The 23,811-nt window shown below is 40.1% G+C and overlaps 1 protein-coding gene and 1 non-coding gene across 2 annotated transcripts in view; both read right to left on the reverse strand.

Moving 5' to 3' along the window:
- Window positions 1-302: 302 nt before the first annotated feature.
- The window catches only part of ANKUB1 (ankyrin repeat and ubiquitin domain containing 1), a 31,518-nt gene continuing 8,009 nt past the window's right edge, over window positions 303-23,811 (reverse strand). Inside the window, exons 3-6 of the mRNA XM_054480244.1 lie at window positions 19,134-19,350; window positions 9,810-9,924; window positions 6,405-7,343; window positions 303-820 (exon numbers count right to left, since the gene is read on the reverse strand). Coding sequence (XP_054336219.1) covers window positions 691-820; window positions 6,405-7,343; window positions 9,810-9,924; window positions 19,134-19,350 — 1,401 coding nt within the window. The 3' untranslated portion in view covers window positions 303-690. The remainder of the gene's footprint in view (window positions 821-6,404; window positions 7,344-9,809; window positions 9,925-19,133; window positions 19,351-23,811) is intronic.
- LOC129034380 (U6 spliceosomal RNA) lies at window positions 17,905-18,006 on the reverse strand. The gene has a single exon (XR_008501869.1). It is a non-coding gene; the product is annotated as a U6 spliceosomal RNA (small nuclear RNA).

The following is a 23,811-nucleotide window of genomic DNA, read 5'->3' on the forward strand; positions in this document are numbered from 1 at the left end:
GAGATAGAAATCAGAATAGCAGTTACCTAAAGAAGTTGGGATTGACTTAGGAGCTTGAAGGAACTTCCTGGGGTAACAAAAATGTTCTATGTTTTCACTGGGATATTTTTCAAACCCATTGAATCTTACATTTAAGATTCATGCAATTCACTGCATGTAAATTTTAACTCAATTTAAAAAATTAATTGGAAGCAATGTTTTAGCAGAAGTTCAAAAGATGTCTGAGATCAGCTTTAGACCTGGATGGTATTTGTTAACTTTCTTAAGAACTTTCCTTACATAGAATTTAAAATTTTTATTTGTTTTTAAATATGTTCTACATTCATAAGGCTTAAAAAACCCAAACACATTTTTTTTTTAGAAAAAAAAAAAGAAAAACAAACAAAGGAACTGTAAAAATTCTCACTTCCTTGTTTTCCATTGTCTCAGCTCCCCTACCCTGTGGACCACTACTATTCTCAGTTTCTTCTGAATTCTTCCTCATATTCTTTATGCAAAAATAGCACTAAAGTTTCACTTAGTGTGATGAAGTCCGAGAAAACATGGTGTTAAATATCCTATTAAAAGTTATGTGGCATTATAACTGTTACTAGAGATGATAACATTAGAACTGTTATTAGAAATGTTAACATTAGAACTGGACTTTCTGTTTGATCAGGTCTTCGTCCAAACTGAGGTTGTCATGACTTTTCAAAGCACAATTTCTAGAGAGTTTTCACATGCTGTCAGACCTCCTCGGGTAGTCAAGTTAGAAATGCTCTTTTTGGCCAGGACTCTTGCTATTTCTAACTGCTGAAGCCATCGTTTCTCTTTAAAGGCACTGCAAGAAAACAAGATATAATTTATAAGGAGGTCTGATCTTGTCTGCATACATAGCTGAAAAAGGATGGAAATCTTCAGGTTGATTTTGTAGCTAGGGCTAGTTTGTCTTGTCACATAGGTAGATGTGAAATAGAAACAGTAATCTTTCTAAAACAAGTTCCCTGTGATGCAGTGGGAATGATATTTTCTCAAGGCAACACTAAAAACTTAGAATCCACAACTAGAAACAGAAAGCCACTCAATATCATGTAGAATTCTCTGGGTTGAAACTTTTTCTCTCTCCTCCCTAGATATTCCTATACATCACATATTCCCTGGCCTCTTCTCTTTTCTCCTCTTTCTACCCCTACGAACACACATGAGGATTTTTTTAATTGAAAAGATATTAGGTATTTTGATAGTCTTTAACTAAAATGCAAAGGAACTTAATGTTTTATGATAGTTATTCTCTGGCTATATACTAAGACTTGCAAATTTGAATACTATTACTCTTTGTAGGATGCAAATGTGATTTAATACAGAGGTGTTTTACATCCCCTTAAATGTTGGGGTCCTCCAAGATTCTATCTTTGGTCCTCCTCTCTTTCTACACCCTCATCCTAGGAGTCCTCATTTACTCACTGTTTCAATTCTTTTATCCATAACTCCTAAAGCTTGACCTTTCTTAAAAGTGGCGTATCTCCAATTAACAAATAAAAATGTTTATCCCATAGACACTTCTAATTTAACATATCTTTTATCTTCTTCCTAAACTTGTCCCACTTCTGTTTCCTTGTTCTAACACTTCGATTTTGCTATCCTCACCATCTCCAAAGCCAGAAATTTAACTAAATTCCTCTTTTCTCTATTTTCACACCCAGTCAGTGACCAAATTTTGTAGATTATTCCCCAGAAATGTCTCTCGTATTTGGCCTTTTCTCTTTTCCCTAACTACTGTTGTTCTAGTCCAGGTCTTTATTTTCTCTTATTTCTCTTTTTACAGCTTCCTAACTTTACTATAGTCTTTCCACATCTTTCCAATGAGTCTTCCATGCATCTCTATCAGATTTGTCTTCAAAAACAAACAAAAACTGATTATGTAACTTACTTCATGAAAAAGAACTTCTATGAGCTTCCCACCTACCTCCTACCCCATGGAAGGGGGAATTAGAAGCAATCTCTTCACTTGGTCACACAAGATGCTTCTTAGTGTAGATGCGGTCTACTGTGCCAGTCTTATCTCCAACCAGTTCTTCCTTATTGCCTAGGATGCCTTTTGCAAATCCACGTACTTTCCTGAAAATTCAATTTCTTGCTTGCTCTTTCACAAAACAGTGCCTTTGACCATGTTACTAGCTCTGCCTGGATCCTTTACCTCACCTCTGCCCATGTTGTCTGGCAAAGTCTGGTATTTTTAAAAGGCTTTCACCCAATCTATTAGGACTAACCCTGTTTAAAAGTACCATAGTGTTTCCAACATTTGAACCAGGTCCATGTCTGCCTGATTCAACTTCTTTGTTCTAGATTAACTTCTTGCTTTACCTCAATGGCTGTGTCTTTCTGTGCCCTCTAAACTGAGTTAACCCATCCATGCAGCCCATAAAATTAGGTGTTAAGTCTTAAAGAAATCATTCAGGCACTTTCAGCCTTTCCCCATATCCCACCAGACTTAATTGAAGTCCTCTCCTGTTCTGATGCATATCCTTGCTCTTCCTAGGCTCAGAGCCTATCCTGATTCTCTCCCTGGCATTTGAAACCTGGCTTTTCTGCATTCATTCAAAAACTGTTTACCTTAAGAAAAAGATGCATATTGAGCACTTACTCTATGGCAAGCACTATTCTATGTGCTGGAGATACAAAAGGTGATTAAAACATACAAGATATGCCTTTTTAAATAAAGAATAAAAACAAAGAGCTGTACTTGTATCCAGAGTACAAGAGCCCATCAAAGCTCATAACATTTGAGATTATCATCTATTCTCATTCCACTCAAACTCTCAGCCTTCTGGATCAATCCCTTACATTTGAATCTTTACTTAACTGGACTCCCAGGTCACATAAACCTCTCTGGAGTTGGACAATAAGCAATAAGGAAAGCTATTTTCTAGACACTCCTTACAGATATTCTTTGACCTGTGTAAAGCCTATACTGACTTCTAGGCTGAGGAATGAGACTCTATGTGACCTTCTGGCCTCAGTGACTATCTACACCAGCCACATTTACTCACCAGCCCAAACCCACATTAGTGCTTGATCTGTGCAAACTGCATAATGCCATCTTGGAGTCAACCCTGAGAGGTTTAGTTTTATGAATCTAAAGGTAGGAGTTCCTGAATGACATGTGCTCCAACAAGTACTTTCACATGATGCCAGATGACTTGTCTGCTTTGGGAGACTCCCTTTCTGTAAAACAGGAACATCTGACAGTCACTTTACCCACCTGATCCCTGGGTCAGCATCCTGAAGGATTACGTTAGGTTCTTCCCCATTTCCTGGCTATGACACTAGCTTGGTGATGGTGCTTGTAGCCATCAAGATAGTGTCCATCCATTACTCATGTTTGTGTCTTTGTGGTACAAGAGCTGCACTGGTCATTTAGAGGGGTGCTCAGACCACCTGATTGTCTGCCTTGACTGTCTACTTCAGGTAGATGTAAGTGCTTTTGTGACTTCTGTGAGGAACTTGAACTCGATCAAGAAGACTGCAGGGGTGTGAGACTGTAGATCTTCCTTTCCACAGCCCACCAACAAAGGAAGGTGGAACAGATCCTGGGAAAGATTCAGTGGAAAGGGGGCAGAAATGGATGGGAGGTGGAGGATGTGAATACAGGAAAGAGAAAAATACTGGGAAAAGAGAAATGGAAAGAGGATTTGCTAGGAGTAACACTGCCAGAGTAAATGTGCAGTCAGACTGACCACCACTCCCCCTATGGGTCTCCCTTCTGCACTAATCCCTTCCTTCCTTTCCCTTCCTTCCTTCCCTCCCTCCCTCCCTCTCTCCCTTCCTTCCTTCCTTTCTTCCTTCCTTCCTTCCCCTTCCTGCCTTTCCTTTCCTTCCTTCCTTCCCTCCCTCCCTCCCTTCCTCCCTCCCTCCCTCCCTCCTTTCCTCCCTTCCTCCATTCCTCTTTCCTTCCTCTTTCTTTCTTTCTTTCCTTCCTTCTTTCCTTCCTTCCTTCCTTCTTTCTTCCTCTTTCTCTCTTTCCTTCCTTCCTTCTTTTCTTCTTTCCTCTCTCTCTTTCCTTCACAGAATAACCCTTTATTTAACAAAATGTTTTCTCTAGAAATTTCTTTCTTGACCTTGAAACTGCCACTCATTAATAATTCCAATCCTTATGAAATGTAGCTACAAAAAAAAAAAAAAAGCACACTGGTAGTCTCTTTTAAGAAGTGTTTTGAAATGTTTACTAAAGCTAAACATAAATTTATCCTATGACCCAGCAATTCTATTCCTTGGTATAGAGTCAAGAGAAGTGAACGCAGATGTCCACCAAACCTCATATGCAAGAATAATCATGCATTTTTATTCAAAGTAGCCCCTAAGTTAGAAACAATTTAAATGCCTATCAATAGGAAAATAGATAAATAAATTAGGATATGGAATACTGCATACAAATGGAATACTACATAGAAATAAAAACGATCAATACATGCAAAAACATTGATGAATCTTATAGGCAATGTGTTGAACAAAAGAAGCAAAATATAAAAGGTATATGCCATATGTGCCCTTTATATGAAGTTCAAGAACAGGCTCAAGTAATCTTCGGTGATAGAGATGAGAATAATAGTTACATCCGGGAAGGATCATGACTGGCAAGGGGCATGAAGGAAATTTTTGGGGGTGCTGGAAATAGTTTGCATCTGATCTGAGTAGTGCTTGTATGAAAACATAAAAATTCAACAAGCCATATATGTGAGATTAGTGGTCCTTATGAATTTTACTATATATTTCATAACTCATTTCCTCCCCAAGAAAGTGCTGTATACAACAACAGACACCGTCAGCTTTTCTCATCTAAAACCACACACACACACACACACACACACACACACACCCCTTAAAAACAGATGCTTTTTCATGCACATTTCCATTCTGCTGGGCACAGCACTGGGCTATAGTAAACACTTACTGAATGTTTGAAAAATAAACTCATTTTTAGCATGTATCTGTTGATAAAACAAATCAAAATTTCCTTTCTTGTTTACAGCCTTATTTTAAGACGGACTATATAGTTTTTTCAATTAATGATTTTCCTAGTATATTTCTAGAATTTTTGGTGATCTCTTTTTATACATTCTAGTCAGAGATATCTCACAAATTACAAAGATTGAGGCTATTAAGCTATTAAGTGTCTTCTTCTATTGTCAACCTCACTCTGTTGGATATTGAATTTTGCGTTTTACAGCCCAAATTACTCTCACCACAAGGTGGCAACAACCTAACTGAAATAAAGTTCGCTGAGCTAAAGACCAGTACAGAAAAAAAGTAAAACAATCTAGCCTTGTTTTTTTTTCCTTCTCATTATATTGAGTAAGGGGAAAAGTCACTCGTAAATCTATATTTCTATCTGTAAAATTTGCATCAAATAATACCTCATAAGTAATGGATGGGATCTGAGCTGTAATCAGAGAGTTGTGTACCTTAAACATCTAATTCTGATACACTTTCTTATCTCTTTAGATGTGCTACGGATTACCTTTTAACTCACTGTAAATATTAATGTCAATTCTAGCACCCTGTCCAATACAGATCTCACCCCATATATGTATCTTGCCTAGTAAGTCAATTCAAGTCTTTAATCATTCAATTTGTCATTAATGTGTTCCTTTCTTTCCTCCCATTTTCATTACCATCTAATTTTCTATGACACTTTTGATGTCTCCCTCCCATATTTCAGTTTTCTCTCTTTCCCCTCTAATTACAATTAATTTTTTATTAGCTTTAGAAGAAGAACAGGAAGAGAAAGAAGTAGAAGAGGAGGAAAAAGAAGAAGCATTAGCAGGCTAGGCACAGTGGTTCATGCCTGTAATCCCAGTGCTTTGGGAGGCCAAGGTGGAAGGATCGCTTGAGCCCAGGAGTTTGAGACCAACCTGGGCAACGTGGTGAGTCCCCGTCTCTACAGAAAAAGAAAAAAAAATCAACCAGGTGTAGTGGCATGTGCCTGTAGTCCCAGCTACTTGGAAGGCTGAGATGGGAGAATTGCTTGAGCCTAGAAATTCAAGGATGCAGTGAGCTGTGATAAAACCACTGCACTCCAGCCTGGGCAACAGAACGAGACCCTGTCTCAAACAAAAAGAAAAAAGAAAAGCAGCAGCAGCAGCAGCAGTAAGTGACCTTGAGAATTGATAGAACTCTTTCTACTGTGTTTCTTTCCCTCCTGAAAGTTTGAGGAGTAAAGTACTGCACAGATTGGATTGGTCAATAATATTAATTCATTTTGTCCTAGTCATGAGGCTAAGATGAGGTCCTTGAAGCTGGGTATTGATGCATTGGAACAACTTGTATTACTTTCAGTGGCATAGTAGTGCATTACGGACCATTCCTTATCCTGGACCTGCCTTATAAAAGGTTTGCCCTTTATATGTTTAAGGGGAGAACATTACCTTGCCACAGCTAAGCAGTAGATTGCATTCTCCCTTGGAGTCTTCCCACTGTGCTCTGAGAAAGATGAGAAGGAGGACTTCAGTAAAAAGTCAGCACTGGGTGTTGCATAGAAAAACGATGGATGTGAATATCCCACTCTTGAAACTGGAGGGAGGGGGACTTGGGGAAGATACGTGTTTTTTATGAGCTTTTCTTTTTTTCTAGCTGTGGCAGGAATTTTTTTCTGATTTTGTTGTTGATGTTTTTGTAATTCAGAGAATGTACTTGCATTCACCAGTGGATGAAATTTGAGGGCTTGTTCTCTTGTGTCCGGCTGTGAAATTGCCAAAGGATTGACAGGTTTGCTGCTTGCAGTTTGTTTGCTGAGAGATGGTAGCTTGAGCACGATGCTTTGTGAGTCGCTGTTCCCAGCCTTATGCCAGCTCTTGGAGGTCATTTTTGGTTTGGTGAAACCATCCACCATCACAGTGTCTCCAACTTTTGCCCCAAAGACCCTTGCTCCACAAAACTGGCTTTTATGAAGACTATGACTCTGAGCTCTGAGGATCCATTGTTTTATTTTAATATAAATCCTCATTGGGACTGAAATTTTTGGAAAAGAAACTGTGGACCACATTTTACTGAGCAAATATAGTACACAGTCTTTATGCTTGTGTTTGAACACAATGGTCAGGGGAGTTTGTCCTGCTGCATTTTTGCATTCCAGGCACAGCACACTGCAGTTGACAAAGGCCTTCAGAATCAACAGTTGGCCTGCTTCTGCGGCTGCATGAATGGGGCATTTAGAGACATCTGCATGAAGGGCTTCATGGCACCATGCTCGATAGGGGTGAACACCGACTGCCTCGTGGGGCCGCGCACCTTGCTTCAGGGCCCATTCAGTGAGTTCAATGTACCCACAAAAAGCAGCAATGTACAGGGCTACCCTTTTCTGATACCTAAATGAGTGAAACAAGTGGGGAGGGGGTGTTTAGAAAATCAGCAAACAGACAAATGTAGTTACACTAAATGCTCATGAAATATTCTAGTTGAATATTTATTTCTTCTTAACTTTTACCTTAAAATATTTTTAGAAAAGGCATATAGTGACATACAGGTTAAACTGCACAAGTCCTGCTTATACACATTATCCTACTATGCACATGTAAATAGTTTCCTTGAAGTGGTCATCTTTCTTATAGAAATTAAATCCTCAGGAAAAATATCATGCATGGGGAAATACAAGGAGCTTTTAAGTCTGACCATGTATGTTCTCTGAGCTCTTAGATTTTATTTAAAGATGAAGTCAAGTATAGATGGTCAAGCACATGAACACTAGAGTTAAAATGTTACAATTCAGTATCCAGTTCTGCCCTTGCTATTTGTGTGACATGGGGCAGGTTTTCTTCCTCCATCACCCCTCCCCAGATAGAGTCTTGCTGTGTTGCTCAGGCTGGAGTGCAGTGATGCAATCTTGGCTCACTGCAACCTCCACCTCCCGAGTTGAAGCAATTCTCCTGCCTCAGCCTCCTCAGTAGTTGGGATTACAGGCGCGAGCCACCACACCTGGCTAATTTTTGTATTTTTTGTAGAAACAGGAGTTTCTCTATGTTGGCCAGGCGGGTGTCGAACTCCTGACCTCAAGTGATCTGCCCACCTTGGCCTCCCAAAGTAATGGGATTACAGGTGTGAGCCACTGCGCCCAGCCAACATGGGGCAGATTTTCTGCTCTTAGTTTCTTCATTTGTAAAATAAGATTAAAAAGTGTCCGCCTCATCAAATTGTTACAAGCATAAAATGAGGTAATAAATATAACTCAGTGCCTGCCATAAAGTATTAAATAAATATACACTATTAAAAGTAACAAAGCAACACAGCTATTTCTTTGGATGCAGAACATGGAAAAAGAAATATCACTACCCCACAATAGAAATTAGTGTAAAATATTAGAATATTTTATAAAATTGTAAAAGCTGCTCTTCTAATCCATCACTTCACAGAGCCTCAGACCTCCTGGTGTGTCGGCTTCTGCAAAACATGATTAAATCACCCACGAGTGGGCACTTTTCTAAAGTACTATTAAACCTACAGATCAGTGCAATTTATGTATTTGAGAAGCTGATGGCTGTATTAACACATTAAAATGACCACCTGCCTCTCTGAACCAACCCTCCTCCTGCCCCAGCTATATCCGTTACACTTTATGTATGGCAAAAGTGTGAATGCTGGTAATAAATGCAGTTTGAAAAATTACATGTGCGCTTAGGAAGACGTGGCCAATGTTTTCAGCCAATTAACAAGTGTTTTCTTAAAGAATAACTGAATGTGAAAGTGGCAAGATACAGACGTCCTTTGACTTATGATAGGGTTACGTCCTGATAAAAACCATCATACGCTGAAAGTATCATAAGTCTAAAATGCATTTAATACACCTGATCTACTGCACATCAAATCTTAGTCTAGCCTACCTTGATTAGCATACAGTTGGGCAAAATCATCTAACACAAAGCCTATATTATGATATACTGTTGAACATATCCTATAATTTATTGAATGCTGTACTGAAAATGAAAAAGAATGGTTGTATGGGCACTGGAAGTTTGCTTTCTACTGAATTAATATCACTTTTACACCATTGTAAGTTGAAAAATCTAAGTTGAACCATCATAAGTTGTGGACTGTCTGTATTTATTCTGATAGTCTTTAAAAATGTTGCTGAAAGTCTCATATCTAAACCAAATTGAAGTCACCCATTTAATCACCATTTAATGACCTTTGAACAACTTGCGTTTGAACTGTCAGGGTTCCGTTTGGGGATTTTCTTCCACCTCTGCCACACCTGAGACAGCAAGACAAACCCCTTCTCCTCTTTTTCCCCCTCAGCCTTATTCAACCTGAAGATTGAAGACCTTTATAATGATCCACATCCACTTAATGACTAGGAAATATATTTTCTTTTCCTTATGATTTTCTTAATATTTTCTTTCCTGTAGCTTACTTTATTGTAAGAATATGGTATATAATACATATACACAATGTGTTAATTGACTGTGTTATCAGTAAGGCTTCCAGTCAATGGTAGGCTATTAGTAGCTAAGTTTTGGGGAAGTCAAAAGTTATATGGGAATTTTCAACTGTGTGGGGAGTTGGCATCCCTAACCCCTGCATTGTTCGAAGGTTAGTTGTAGTTAGCATTTCCTGAGGAAAGTCTACCTGAATCGCAAGACTATCAGTCCTGATGGCATCCCTGCTGTTTTGTTCCAACAAATATGACAATAATAATATTTGGTTGAGACATACTAAGTGGAACTGGCATAGAGCAGCACCGCAGCTGTAGAGTGAGTGAATTGCAGGCTCAAGGTATGATGGAAGTTTAGTAAAAATCACAGCACTTGCTAAGTTAATTTAAAATTAATTTCTCATACTTGAGTACTGGTCCTTCTTTTGATAAGTAGTGTTGGACTTTAAGTTTTTGTCCAAGGAGACAACCCATCAGAAATTCCTTCCATCCATCCCAGACGTCCAAGCGAAGTATTGTGCCTGTGGATCAAGAGAGGTGGTTTATGGTTCTAGTCCAGCAGTGTGGTTTGACAATCCATAAAACTTCTAATGATAGCTTTCCCCAAACAGAGGCTTAGCTAGATGCAAAATGAAAAATAACCTTGGAACAAGGAGACAAGGATGCTATTTTTAGCATAGGCCATTATTGGCTTGGAGAAGCTGTTTGGCCCCTGTGTATTACCATTTCCTCATCTGCTCAATGATGACATACAGCACTGAAATATTTTTTTGCAGCTATCTTAAAACAGTCTTGTGGAGATTGATTCAATGCTGCTGTATATATTACCGTGTAAACTGAAGCTGTTATATTGGAAGAGGAAACTAAGGAACCTGTGGCAGGACAAACGGTCTTCTGGGGCCTTTAGCTTATGAGTGGGCTGTGAGGGAGTGGAATGATGCTCACCAGCGAATTTGCTTGTTCTATCCTTTATGAAACAGGAGCTGTTCTCTGTTACAAACATTAAAGTAATTCACTGCTGCTGGAGAACTTATCACTTGCTCCTCCAAAGTCTACCCTTGCTGTGATACCACATTCCTTTTATCCTTCAGGCTGGTGTTTTCCAGGGATCTTTCCTCAGCCTTCCGCTCTTCTCAATTTACGCAGGTTCCCCTTGGGATTAAACCCAGCCTTCTCCCTATGTGACCCAACCTAGCTCACTTACCTCTCTTCACTCTGCCTCATTCATTTATTATGGCCACCTTGACCTTTCACCTGTCCTCACACCAAGTCTACTCCCATCTCAGGACCTAATGACTTATAATTTTTTGATTGAAAGGATCTTCATCAGATTTTCACAGGACTGTGTCCTTTTTATTCAGTTTTCACTTCAACCATAGCTAAAGCAATCTCTGCCATGACTACCTCCTCACCTTCATTACTTTGTATCCCATGACTTTATTTTAACATGTTTATTGCCCCTGTCATCAGTACTTGAAATCATTTTACTTGCTTGAAGATTTTTTTTTTCATGCTCCCATTAACAAGAAAATTCCTTCACGACTTGCCATATAGCCTGACACTTGGTAGGTGCTCACTAAATACTTGATGGCTGATTAATTGTCAATCTTAGTGGCGATGATGGCTTCATTGACCACCCAGGTGTCACTCATTCCCAAGTCCCATTCTCCAGCCCAGCCTCTGCTCCAGCTCCAGACTCCCCCTGCTGGCGATATTACCAAAGGAGGGATTGCACTACAACCCCATCATTCTAAAAGACCGCTCATTATCTTTCACCCAACCTGCTTTTTCGCCTGCATTTTTTTTCTCAGTGAGTGGTATATCTATTTTGCTACCTAAGCCATATATTAGAGAGTTTTTCTTCATCCTTCCTTTTTTTTTTTTTTTTTTTTTTGAGAAGGAGTCTTGCTCTGTCGCCCAGGCTGGGGTGCAGTGGCACAATCTTGGCTCGCTGCAACCTCTGCCTCCCAGGCTCAAGTGATTCTCCTGCCTTACCCTCTCAAGTAGCTGGGATTACAGGCCACCATGCTCAGCTAAATTTTTTTGTATGTTTAGTAGAGAAGGGGTTTCACCATGTTGGTCAGGCTAGTCTCGAACTCCTAACTTCAAACGATCCATCCGTCTTGGCCTCCCACAGTGCTGGGATTACAGGTGTGAGCCACTGCGCCCGGCATCCTTCTCATGTTTTCATGTCCTACATCTAAACGGTTGCTTAGGCCTGACAAGTTTACCTGATCAATATTGAAGAACTCTGTTTCCTTACCTCCATCTCAACCAGTCCTGCCCTATTTCAGGCCTAGATAATCTTTCACCTAAATCTACTTTGAGAAGCTCCCAGCAGCCTTCCCTTCTTTATTCAGGTCTCTGCTCAATGTCGTCTTCTTTTCTGACCAGCTATCTAAATAGCCTCCCATCAGTTTACTGCATCATTCTTTATTCCATTATCCTGCCTTCTTTTACTTCGTAGTTCTTAATCTCTGCTTAAAATGAGATATTTTTCTGTTTGCTTGATGGTGTTTGCCTCCTCCACTGAGATCCAAGCTTCAGGAGGGTAGGGACACTGCCACTGTGCCTGCTTTCCACAGTGGTCCCTGGCTTATGGTGGACACTCAGTAAGTATTTGTTGAATGAAGTTCTGCTGGACTCCCAAACTTCTTCTGGCCATGCTCTGCCCTCCTAACCAAGCAGATTAGCCAGCACTTCCCTGTGCACACCAGGCTGTTTCTGGCCTTGGTGGTGTCTAAACTGTGCTTATCTTTGTTGGCTGAGATTTCAGAACACCAGTCATCTTAGAATCACACAATGGTGAAGATAGATCTTAAAAGACCAGCCCACTCAGCAGCCCCCTTTTATAGACTAGGAAGCTGAGGTTCAGAGATAGATGAATTGCCTGAGGCTTCTCAGCCAGCTGGGAATTTCCAGAATTCCCTGGAATGTGTCTTTAGGATTCTTTCTAATTCCTAGAGAGTCTCCCCCTTTCAGTTGCCTTTCTCTTTCTTTCCTTTCTGCTTCCCCTCTCTTTTCCTTCTTGCCTCCTCTCTACGCGCACACGACAAAGGATATCTCCCTGCCAGTCCCTCCCTTATTGGACGTTCTATGTTATAACCTGTAATCTTGAAATGGGGCTCTTCCTCTGTTACTCCTTACTCTGGTTTGGATTTCTTGATCTTGGACTTGCTATTCTTTGTGAGTTGATTCCTATTTGCATACTTGTTTACTCACAGGCCTGACCTGCGTTACTACCCTCATCCCCGTCACCTGCCTCGATCCTCATAACTTGGGCCTCAGCTTGGAGAGTTTACTCTCCTTGCTGGGGAATTCTGGAATTATTCTGTAGACATAAAGCAGTGGTCCTGCAGCTATTCTGTAGAAATACCTTGATAAACATTTTCGAAAATATGGACCATACTTGCTACAATAGATTAATTTCTCTAAAGCTTCTTGCTGTACTTAAAGTTTCTCATAAAATGTTTAATTCTCATGCACTGGAAACAAAGGACTTTAAACACTGCTCCAAGTGCATTTATTTTATCTCCTGCTGAAATGATCTATGTTTTTAGTTTATTGTGAAAATCACTCCCAAATGAGCAGTAGAAAGCTTTAGCCTGGCTCCATACCGTAGCCTCCTTAGTCCTCCACAGCCGAGGCTACACAGTCTCCATTTGAAGGACCAGCCAGCCCCAGGTCCAGAGAACAACCTTAATTCCCGTAGGAGGGAATTTACTAAGATTTAGGCCAGGGGCCCAGTGCAGTGGCTCACACCTGTATTCCCAGCACTTTGGGTGGGAGGATTGCTTGAGGCCAGGAGTTTACCAGCCTGAGGAACACAGCGAGACCCCATCTCTACAGAAACTGAAAAAGATGTAGGTCAGTAACTCAGAGGGTTGGTAGGAAGTCAGTGTTCCTGTTCATCCTGGTCAGATATTCTAGTCACTTCTGTTCCTCCTGAGCAAGTCCCCACTTTGTGCCCTATATTGTGAATCCCAATATTCTACCCCATGTTTTGGGTTTAAGACTAAGATTTCATTTCTGAATTTCCTACTCTAAATCCCAATCTCTGGGGTTAGATTTCTGTCACATGTTGTCAGAGCCTCTGATGTCAACATCAGCTTATCTAGTTTCCTGCCTCTTTTGTCATTCATTCATTCATTCATTCACTACCTTGGTGCTGTGGTTCACTCACCGGGTCCCTGATGGATCTCCCTGAGGGTCACCCTCTGCCTTCCTCGGCCTTACCAACTGACAGCTGCAGACTGACCTGCCTATTCCAGGACTTCCACCAGAAGGACTTATTTGAGGCTAACCTTCCCCTGCTAGATGTCTATAGATGGGATTTTCCTGGCCTACCTGTTCTCCAGATGGTTGCCTATCCTCAGAGTCTCAGCTATCTCTAGCCCTCCTGCCTACTGCTGAATGAGACCTGATTCTGAAAACTACAGAGAAGACTGTACGATTTAAATCTCCTTAACATTGGTGGGGCACCTCCATCAGACCCTGTATTTTGTTTCATTTTAATTCCCTGTCTAGTAGCAAATATTACGGGTGTTATAACCATCAATTCAGTTCCTTGCAATGAAACAGTCCTGATAATGCTCAGCTGTTGAATATCCAGAGAATTTCTAAGCAAGTCAGCCAGCACTGTTTATTAGATTATCCTTTCACCCCTGTTGCTTTGTAATGCCCTCTTTGTCAAATATTAAATTCCTTCATAAGCTTAGGAATTCTGTTGGGAAATAGAAATTTACTTGAAAAACGCTATATTGCTCCGGAAAATACAACTAAAACCTATTACTGAAGAGAGAGGAAAATTAATAAGCTTTAGGGCCCCTCACTGCCTTCTATAGAGCCTTCTAATTTTCTTGTCTTAGTTTTGGATTTTTAAAAAGAGGGCCCACAGAATTGAATTAACTTTACAAAACCTGGATCTGTCCATTCTGTGCTTGCAAACGTATCTACTATGCCCAGGCCACACAGGACAGCACATGGGAGCAACAGTGCCTATTTAGGCAATCATCCTCAACCTTGCCACATGTGGCCCCTAATTCCCAAGTTTCTGGATTCCTCGTTCATACCCCAGGAGTCAATGTATGACTATCTGATTTGGACTTTTTCTTCCTGAATATGGAAATTATTTCTCTGGTTTGAGCTTCCTGTGATGGAAGAAACAAAATAAAACATTGATTAGAACTTAAAGGCCATCAATAAAGGCATACTGGTTTGGCAGTATAAATTGTTGGAAAGAACCCAATCCTGGGTGTATGATTATCATTTATTAGCAGTGTGACCTTGATCAGATCACTTAACTTCTCTGAACTTCAGTTTTCTCATCAATAAAAGGAATTAAAATGGGACCATATGTCTCCATGAGCCTAAAGGTTAGTAAAAGGACCCTGGAGCCAGCTCAGATTTCAGGATCTGAGCTGACACAACCCTGCTCCTGGAGTGGTTTCTCAGGTGTGATGTGCCCAGGCAGCCATGAATATATCCTATGAGGTGTTTATAGTGAAGAGTACCAATTGATATCATCTGTAAAGAAAGGCATTAATTCATTCACTCATTTGTTTAGGTACTCCTTGTTTCAGAAAGGATGAATGCCAGTTTATGAATGTATGTGAAATAAAAACAGAATAACAAGCAGATAAGCATGTGGATCAGAAAGAGGAAAGCAAAAGCCAGAGCAGAGATTTCAGAGCTAGAAGCAGGTCTAAAATGAACATCTGGTACCATATAGGTTGATGTAAGACTAGGTGTGTGTGTGCGTGTGTGTATATGTGCATGTATATGTATGTATTGGACCTATGTGATGTGTCACTAAGCCTCAAGTCACAAAATCACACATATTAAGATATACTTATCATGATAGATTTATGATAAGTTAGTCATTAGATGTTCTACCACCAGAATTCCCTTATCCCCTCATTACTTATCTTCTTCTTAATCCCTGAAATCTTTCTTTCTCCATCTCCTTTATTAAAGCTGCTCTCTCTGAGCCCACCAGAGACCTTTAAAGCAAATCCAAAGCTTTTTTATCTCAGAATTGTCTTTGGACTTTTACCAGCATCTTGAAAACAGTCTCATCATCTGTTACAATGCAAAGTTCCAGTTCTCCTCCTGACTCTGACAGCTTTCCATGTTTCGTTTTTTGACTCTTCTGTGTGCTTGCCTTGACCTCGGCATGTCCTGAGTGCCAGCCATTGGCCCTTAAGACATTCCTCTCTATATTTGTTCTCTGAGGAATGCACCCCTCATAGGGCTCGGTCTCCACCTACATGGGCAGGATCAGTATCTGCTAACCCAAACCATCACTCAAGCACTAGCTCCATGTTTGCAGTAAAGGGAAATCAGAAGACTTCAGTTGTACTTACAGCTTTGCCACTAACTGATCAGCTGAGTAACTTTTTTTAAAAAAAGTGCTCTCTGAGTTTCCTCATATCTAAAGCTTAAAACCCAGAACATAGCTCCTTTCCTCAATTTCCCCACCACTGTCCTAGTGTGAGAGCTTTGATTCTTTCCTCTACTTAAATGTGATCTAGGGCCAGGTGCATAGCTCACTCCTGTAATCCCAGCACTTTGGGAGGCCAAGGTGGGTGGATCACTTGAGGTCAGGAGTTTGAGACCAGCCTGGCCAACGTGGCGAAACCCTGTCTCTATTAAAAACACACACACACACACACACACACACACATACAAATTAGCCAGGCATGGTGGGTTGCACCTGTAGTCCCAGCTACTTGGGAGGCTGAGGTGAGAGAATCACTCAAATCCAGGAGGCAGCGGTTGCAGTAAGCTGAGGTTGTGCCACTGCACTCCAGCCTGGGTGATGGAGTGAGGCCCTGTCTCAAAAAAAAAGTGATCTAGCATGATGTTCTGTCCCATTCTGCCTTCTGTGTTTCACAGATTTGTCTCTTCCACTGCTAATGGACCTAATTAATATTGGGATTATCAAACATGCCAGTTAGTGTATCACTCTGCCTGCAGGCTTTCCTCATTCCTTTCTATATTTCATATTGCTTGCTACCAGATTAAACCTCTCCTAAAACACTCCTGTTCTAGGCCGGGTGCGGTGGCTCACGCCTGTAATCCCAGCGCCCTTGGCTGTGTTTCCCAGTGCTCTCAGCAAGGCTCCTCCACTCTCCAGAACAGTCTCCTGCTTTCTGTCCCTCCCTGGAATGTCTTCCCTTCCTCTTCTCAGATGATCCATGGTTCCCACATCTTTGTGTGCTCCAGCCCCGCTTTCTCCAGAATGCCTTCCCTACATGCCTTCAGTCTGCATTGAGCTGACTTACTGGATTTTAACTGAGTGTGCATACATGTCTCATTTCTATCACTTTACTGTAAACACCCAGAGTGCAGAGGCAGCTTTGTAAATGTTTGTATGAGCTAGTATGTGCAGTGATTAATTGAGCTACTTAAATCTTTGATTTTCAACCTGGACATGACTGCTTCTCCAAACTCTTCTGATTTTCCACTCCCTGTGGAAAAGGGGCCAAGGTTCAACTCCTGATAGCAGCAGGGATGATTCATTGGCTAGAAAGAGAGATCCTGTAAGAGAAGCTGATCAAGGACTCTTTTTACCTTCTAGTTTTAAAAAAGATGAGCTGGCTGCTTAAGGAATACTAGTTATGCTTTAGGTAAAGGTATGAAGCATATGAAGCAGGCCAAAGGGCCCTTCCTCCCTTCCCTTTGAGGTCCTTCTTTCCTTGCCTCTCCTCTGATGCCCTGTGTCCTTATGGTGGCCAAAACAGCCTACTCAGGTCATGTTTAGACCCTTAACCTTATATCTGAACACCCTCATTTCCTAAAGTTCCTACTCCCAGAGGGTCATTTTAAGGAGTAGGTATGTTGTCCTTGACACACGCTGAGCAAGTCATTTAATCATTAAGATGATTTGCTTTTTTTCAAGTCTGTAAAAGTTGGGGTTGGGTCAATTCAAATGATCTTCCAGCTTAAAACGTCACATTATAATCTGAGCAGTATAGGCCTGAAGAATAGTCATCCCGAGTTTATCCTAGTTTTGTTTCATCCTTTGGTACTTCATTAAATAACTAGATTATCTGTTGGTTGGGGACAAATGCCACTGTGTGCCCTTCCTTATGTAAGCCCCCATCATGTTCTAGGCAGGGTTCAGCCTCCAGCAAGAATGTAGAGCAGGTATGTGTATTATAGCAAAGTACTCTGAGGAGAAATTGTAGAACTTCACTTCCCCTGATCAAAAACAAAGAAAAAAATTATGTCAAAGTTTTGAGAGGCTTAATTTAAAATAACGGGAAAGAATAATGCTAAGCAAATACTATAGTCAGGAGAAGTATCAATAAATGCAAATTTAGCAGTTATATAAAGCAAAACTACTTAACTAAGGATACCTACAAAGCCCAATGTATATGTTGGGAGAACTCAAATTTCATTGCAATGTTACAACACAGTGTTACCTAAGGTTGTGCTGATTGTCAGCAAGGATTCATTTACTTCAAGTAATTTCTATAAGGTTCTAACCATTTTTAAAAAATGTGAAATGCTTCATGAACTTGTGTGTCATCGTCAGGTAGGGGCCATGTTAATCATCTCTATATAGTCAAATCATGTTTTAGTGTGCTTAAAACAAATCCGACAGCCTTTTTTGTTTGTCTTATTGATGTTTGGCTACTGCAGACATGACCTGGAAGTACAGATTTTTTTTTTTTTTTTCGAGACAGGGTCTTGCTGTCACCCAGGCTGGAGTGCAGTGGTGTGATCATAGCTCACTGTAGCCTTAACCTCTTGGCCCAAGTGATCCTCCTACCTCAGCCTCCCAAGCAGCTGGGCACCACCACATCCTGCTATTGTTTTTTTTTGTGTGTGTGTGTAGATGAGCATCTCACTATGTTGCCTAGGCTGGTCTTGAACTACTGAACTCAAGTGATCCCCCCTCCCTTGGCCTCCAAAAATGCTAGCATTAGAGGTATGAATCACTAGTCACTATGCCCAGCCAAGGTATAGTATTTAGAGAGAGGTTGTAATTTCTGTAACGGATAAATGCTATTCCACTAAGGCAGATTTTCAGCCAGTATAGCATTGGTGTCACATTGTTAAAAAGATTATTTTAATATAATCAGCAACATTTTAGGATGAAATTGCCCAAAGCAGGGTTCAGAATAGCATGTATCGTATGCTACCTTGCATTAAAAAGGGGAAAAAGAATATGTACTTGAACTTGCATTTATACATACTTGAAGCATATTTTGAAAGAGAAAAAGATGAAGTGGTCTGAGTTTTGCTCTTCCACCTTGAGGATATTAATGAATCTGCTTTGAGAACAAGACTTGACAGGGCTATGAGACTCTCCTTATTTCTTAGTCTGTAGACCCAGACCCAAGAATGAAATGTTGATAATTCATATCCATACTGAACTTACAGAGGTTTCCATTTAGAAATAATGCCTCCATCTGTTCAGATTTAATTTGGAAATTGTTTTGATTGTAAATCTTCAAAACAATAATGGTTGCCTGTGAGGAGGGAACTAAGTGCTTGTAGGGCCAGGAGAGGGAGGGAAACTTACCACTACACATCCTTTTTCACTTCTGATATTTAAACCATGTAAATGTATTAACTGTTTTAAAGTGAATATGTAAATAAAGTTAACAGATTGTATATGAAAATCTAGATTTCCATTTTCTCTTGAAAAGCTGCAAAATCTGGTATCAAAGGACCCTAGTGCCGAATGGTAGCTGATATCAAATATACTGGGCAGTACCGATATCAGTCTGGTAGTCCTTGAGGTTGTTGCAATCATACATCTCCAGGCCCCTTGGGGTTCGGAGACAGTAGACACTCACGGGGAGCCCACATCTCAGAGTTACCAGTGTTCTCAGATCAGACACTGTTTTATCAAGAAGGGAAATGCTCTCCATTACTGGCATTGTGTCTTGAGTTACAGCATTGAACACGTATAGAGTAGGCTTGTCTTCTTCCTAAAGGGAGAGAAAAGGAGGGAACTTATTGTCTGGAGGTTGAGATGAGGGCCAAGCATTTCAGAGGGTAGCTTTGAGCACCTCTAACTCCATGACATGGGTGTTAATGTGAAAGCAAGTCAGTTGAGTTCTCTGCCTTCTGGTCTGAGTCTAGCTCTTATGTCCTGAGATATTAACAGGTCCCCCTGTTTGAGTGAAGTGAAGAAGACTTGGCAAGGCTTTGAGACCCTTTGACTTCTTAGTCTACAGACCCAGATACATAAGAGTGTTGATAATTTATATCCATCCTGTGCTTATGGAGGTGTTAGTTTAGAAAACATTCCTCTATTATGCAGTACTTTAATTTGGAATACTGTGGATTTGAAATCTTCAGTCAATTATTATTATTTTTTTCTGAGAGGTTATTCCTGGCAAGTGGAACTGAGTTGAGAGTGGGATGGGAGTATTTGCTTATCATTTTGTGCTTTTCATTGTCTGTATGGTTTGACTTTTTAAAAAGCCAGATATATTTACTTCTATTATTTATCTTTCTTTTCTTTTATTTCTTTCTTATGTATGTATGTATTTATTTATTTTTTGTCTCACTATGTTGCCCAGGCTGGTCTCAAACTCCTGGGCTCAAGCAATCTTCCCACCTTGGCCTCCCATAGTGTTGGGATTATAGGCGCGAGCCACTGTGGCCTACTTTTACTATTTAAAAAGGGAAATACTAAACATAGGTTTAGAAAAGTTTCTTTTGTTTCTTTCATTTTGTAATCTAAGTAGGAAAGCAAGTAGAACTGAGATATCTGAAGTAGAGTTAAGATGGAAAGTTTGAGGAAAATATTAATCCTTCTGTTAACAACAGTTTAAACAAGCCAAACCAAAACTCAAAATACAGCAAATAGGAAAAATGGGAAGCAAGTGGGGAGGAAAAGATGATTATCATTTCCACTTTTCTCATGAAAAATGAAACTGACTTTACTTCCTCTTTAGCAGATTCAGGACAATAATATTTTTCTGCAACGGCCTGTTGTTGGGTTGGCAGATGTCAGTGCATGGCGCCGTCACGGAATGCCCATGAATGTGGGACTCTCTCAGAACCTGGTATCTGGCCTTCAGGTTCTTCAGGGGGCTCCAACCTGTCAATGCTGTCTTGCCCCTCCTTTGTTTCCTTCCTCTATTACTTCCATCAGAATCCCTCTCTGGTTCCTCCAGGGCCCCCCCAATCCTGCAGACTTATAATACATTAAATGCTCCCCTCCCACATAACACATTGCAGTAATATGGTCAACATGCGGACCTTTTTGAAAAAGCCTTTGAGGAGTGATGTTACTGATGAAATTTAAGGCTGCAGTACTTTGATCTAGGGCCCATTTCAGTAACTGAAGTGATTAGGAACAGTTTCGGTCCCTCTGTGGCTGTGCATGAAGCCAGATCAGCAAGCTGAGCTGCCCATTGAGCCTAAAGTGCTTAGAACAATTTTTCATGATAGTTTCTCATAAACCCATGCAATACAAATTTAAAGGACATAGGATTCACTCTTTCACTTTTGCCATGCCGTGCTTTCCTATGGTTCCATAAGGGAAGTATCTGTTCAAGCTAATGTAGATAATATTTATGGGCAGGCAGAAATTCCTATGAAAACTGAATAAAAAGATAGTGGGAAAGAGAGAAAAATTATATTTTATGTAATAGCTCTTTTTTATTTCTTTAAAAATTCCTAATTTATATTTAGAATTAAATGCAAATAACAAATTAAATGCAAGCAAATGACAAAATAAATCCAAATAGAATAACATGCAAACAAAATAACAGAGTCCCAAGTCACTCTTTACAAAAAAAATTTTTTTTAGAGTCTAGGGCTCACTATGTTGCCCAGGCTGATCTTGAACTTCTGGGCTTAAGCAGTCTCCCACCTCCTGAGTAGCTGGGGAAAGAATTCTCCTCCATTCCCAGCTCTCAAGTCACTCTTAAGTTACCTAGGTATATGAGGTTAGATAAGTTAAAAAGAAGCTTCTCAGAATATGAATAATCATATACTTATATCTATAAAGATAAGCATGTATAACTTAGTATACATATAACCGACTCTGGAACAAGTAGTAAGGGAGAATTGCAAAATATCTGGCAATTTTTTTGAGATAGGGTCTCACTCTGTTGCCCAGGCTGAAGTGCAGTGGCACTATCAGAGCTCACAGTAACCTCAAACTCCTAGACTCAAGTAATCCTCCCGCCTCAGCCTCCCAAGTACAGGCACTCACCACCACACTCAGCTACATTTTAAATTCTTATTTGTAGAGACGGGGCCTAGCTATGTTTTCCAGGCTGGTCTGGATCCCCTGGCCTCAAGCAATCCATCCACCTCAGCCTCCCAAAGTATTGGGATTACAGGAGTGAGCTTCTGTGCCCAGCTGATCTGACAATCTTTAGATGAAAATAAAAAGTGCAAGGAAGAAAATATTACTAATTATTAATGAAGCCAGGTTCTTAAATCTCAAGAAAATTAACACCTGCAGAGTCTGTTCATTTTTTTTTTTTTAGCACTCAGGAACTTTTTATCACATAAATAAATAATAAATGTTGAATGACATCCCAGTCCTTTTTAATCAATAATGTATCTGGATAATAGTTCTCATTGCACTTTTTAACTCTATGTACTCACCTTTGTATAAACCTTGTTTTTATGGGAAAACCCATTTTGAGTTCTAGTGAGGCACATTAGTTGTCGGTACTTTCTAATTTGGTTGTATGACGAGGGAGTAGGTAGATGCCAATTAATAGCAACTTGTTAACCCGCCTTATCCACATAAGAGAAGGCATCTCTACCTCTCTCTCTATATGATACTCCTCCCCAAGTATTCTGAATCAGAGAAGGCTGGTCAGTCACAACCAAGGAAGTCAGATGCTATTAAATAATAATGCCATACACAAATCATTGTTGGACATATACAAAATTAGACTTTTTCCTTTATAAAGAAACTGAGATGCAAACAAACCAACCCAAGAGATATACACAAAGTATCTTACTTTTCAATAAAAACAAATACGTTCTATCTCATGAGAATAATTCCATGCTTACCTTCAAAAAACAAATGCAAACTTACTGTAAATTCACACATGTACTTTAACAATAAAAAAGGAAAAGCTAAACAGAACTGACTGAAAGAAAACAAGTTAATGAAAGTTTTGAATGTACTGCTGTATTTTTTCTCAAGTTCTGCTTTTTTATATTTTGCTGTTTTGGAGTTACAGCACTAAGTAAGCAGAAGCTTGCTGAACTATTCCAGAGTGAACAAAAGGGGAAATAATATTTGTTTTTGTTGAACCGAATGAATTCCAGTGAGATGTCTCCATAAACTTCTCCTCTTGTGTGGTAGTCATTCTGGAGAGATTATCCGTGGAGTCTTGGACACTGAATTGGAACACCTTTCTTCACCAGATTCTTTTCATACCTTTTGTTATGACTCATCTTAGAAAAGAGGGCCATTTTTAAGAAATATGCTTTCATGTGTAAATTTTAAAGAAACATGTTTATACATGTTTTTGTGTATAAAAATGCATTAATGTAAAACCACATATATTGGATTTTGGTGTTTATACATTAACAGTACCTTTTGAAGGCTAAAATGTTTATCATTTTGAATCAAATTTAGACTTGTCAAGATAGTACAAACTTCTCTAACTTATCTGATAGACATCTACTCAATGGTACTACAGTTAACTCAATCTCTCAGCATAAAACAGCTTTTCACAACATTCCAGGGATGTCAGGAGGGATTAACTATGTTTTGACCCCAGCACTTGGTTGGTACAAGTCTGGTTATAGAAGGAGGCAGGGAAACCAGAAGGAGTCCTAGAGAGGCTGAGCCCACTTCACGCTCTGAAAAGCACAACCTGCTGGATAGTTGGCCCCTTTGCAGTAGAGCATGGACATGTGACAGGGTGCTCCCAATCAGACCTACCTATCCACCCCCACTTTGAATTAGGAGCCAATAAGGCAGAGAAGCAACAGACACAGGAAAGTCTCTGGGCAATGGCATTTCTGAAGTTGCCGGCCTGGCAGCAGGGCTGGCAGCATGTCCAGTGCCTGTTTTGAGGGCTCAGTGTTGCCTGCAGTGGTGACCTTCCCAGATTAGTTCTGGGGCATGCTTTAGATGTTGTTTCTGGCTGCATAATCGCTAAGACTGATTCTCCAATCTTCCGAAAACTACTCCATAGCTTTTCAATATTTATTTTCTGCTTAAATTATCTAGGCTTTATTTCTTCTTCTTCCAACTAAGAACCATGATGTTGGTCAGGGGAAAAGCCAAGAATACTGGGGAGTGCTTTGCCCTAAGAGTAGAGAAAAATGGGATATGCCACAGTAAGGGAGAGAATGGATCCCTGAAATGCATCTCAGTACCTTGCTATGAATTGCAGACAATCATATACCATCTTGTTAATTTCCATACTTTACCTCTCAAACCTTTATCAATTCAT

The sequence above is a fragment of the Pongo pygmaeus genome, chromosome 2, assembly GCF_028885625.2.
Source record: "Pongo pygmaeus isolate AG05252 chromosome 2, NHGRI_mPonPyg2-v2.0_pri, whole genome shotgun sequence".
Taxonomy (NCBI): Eukaryota; Metazoa; Chordata; class Mammalia; order Primates; family Hominidae; genus Pongo; species Pongo pygmaeus.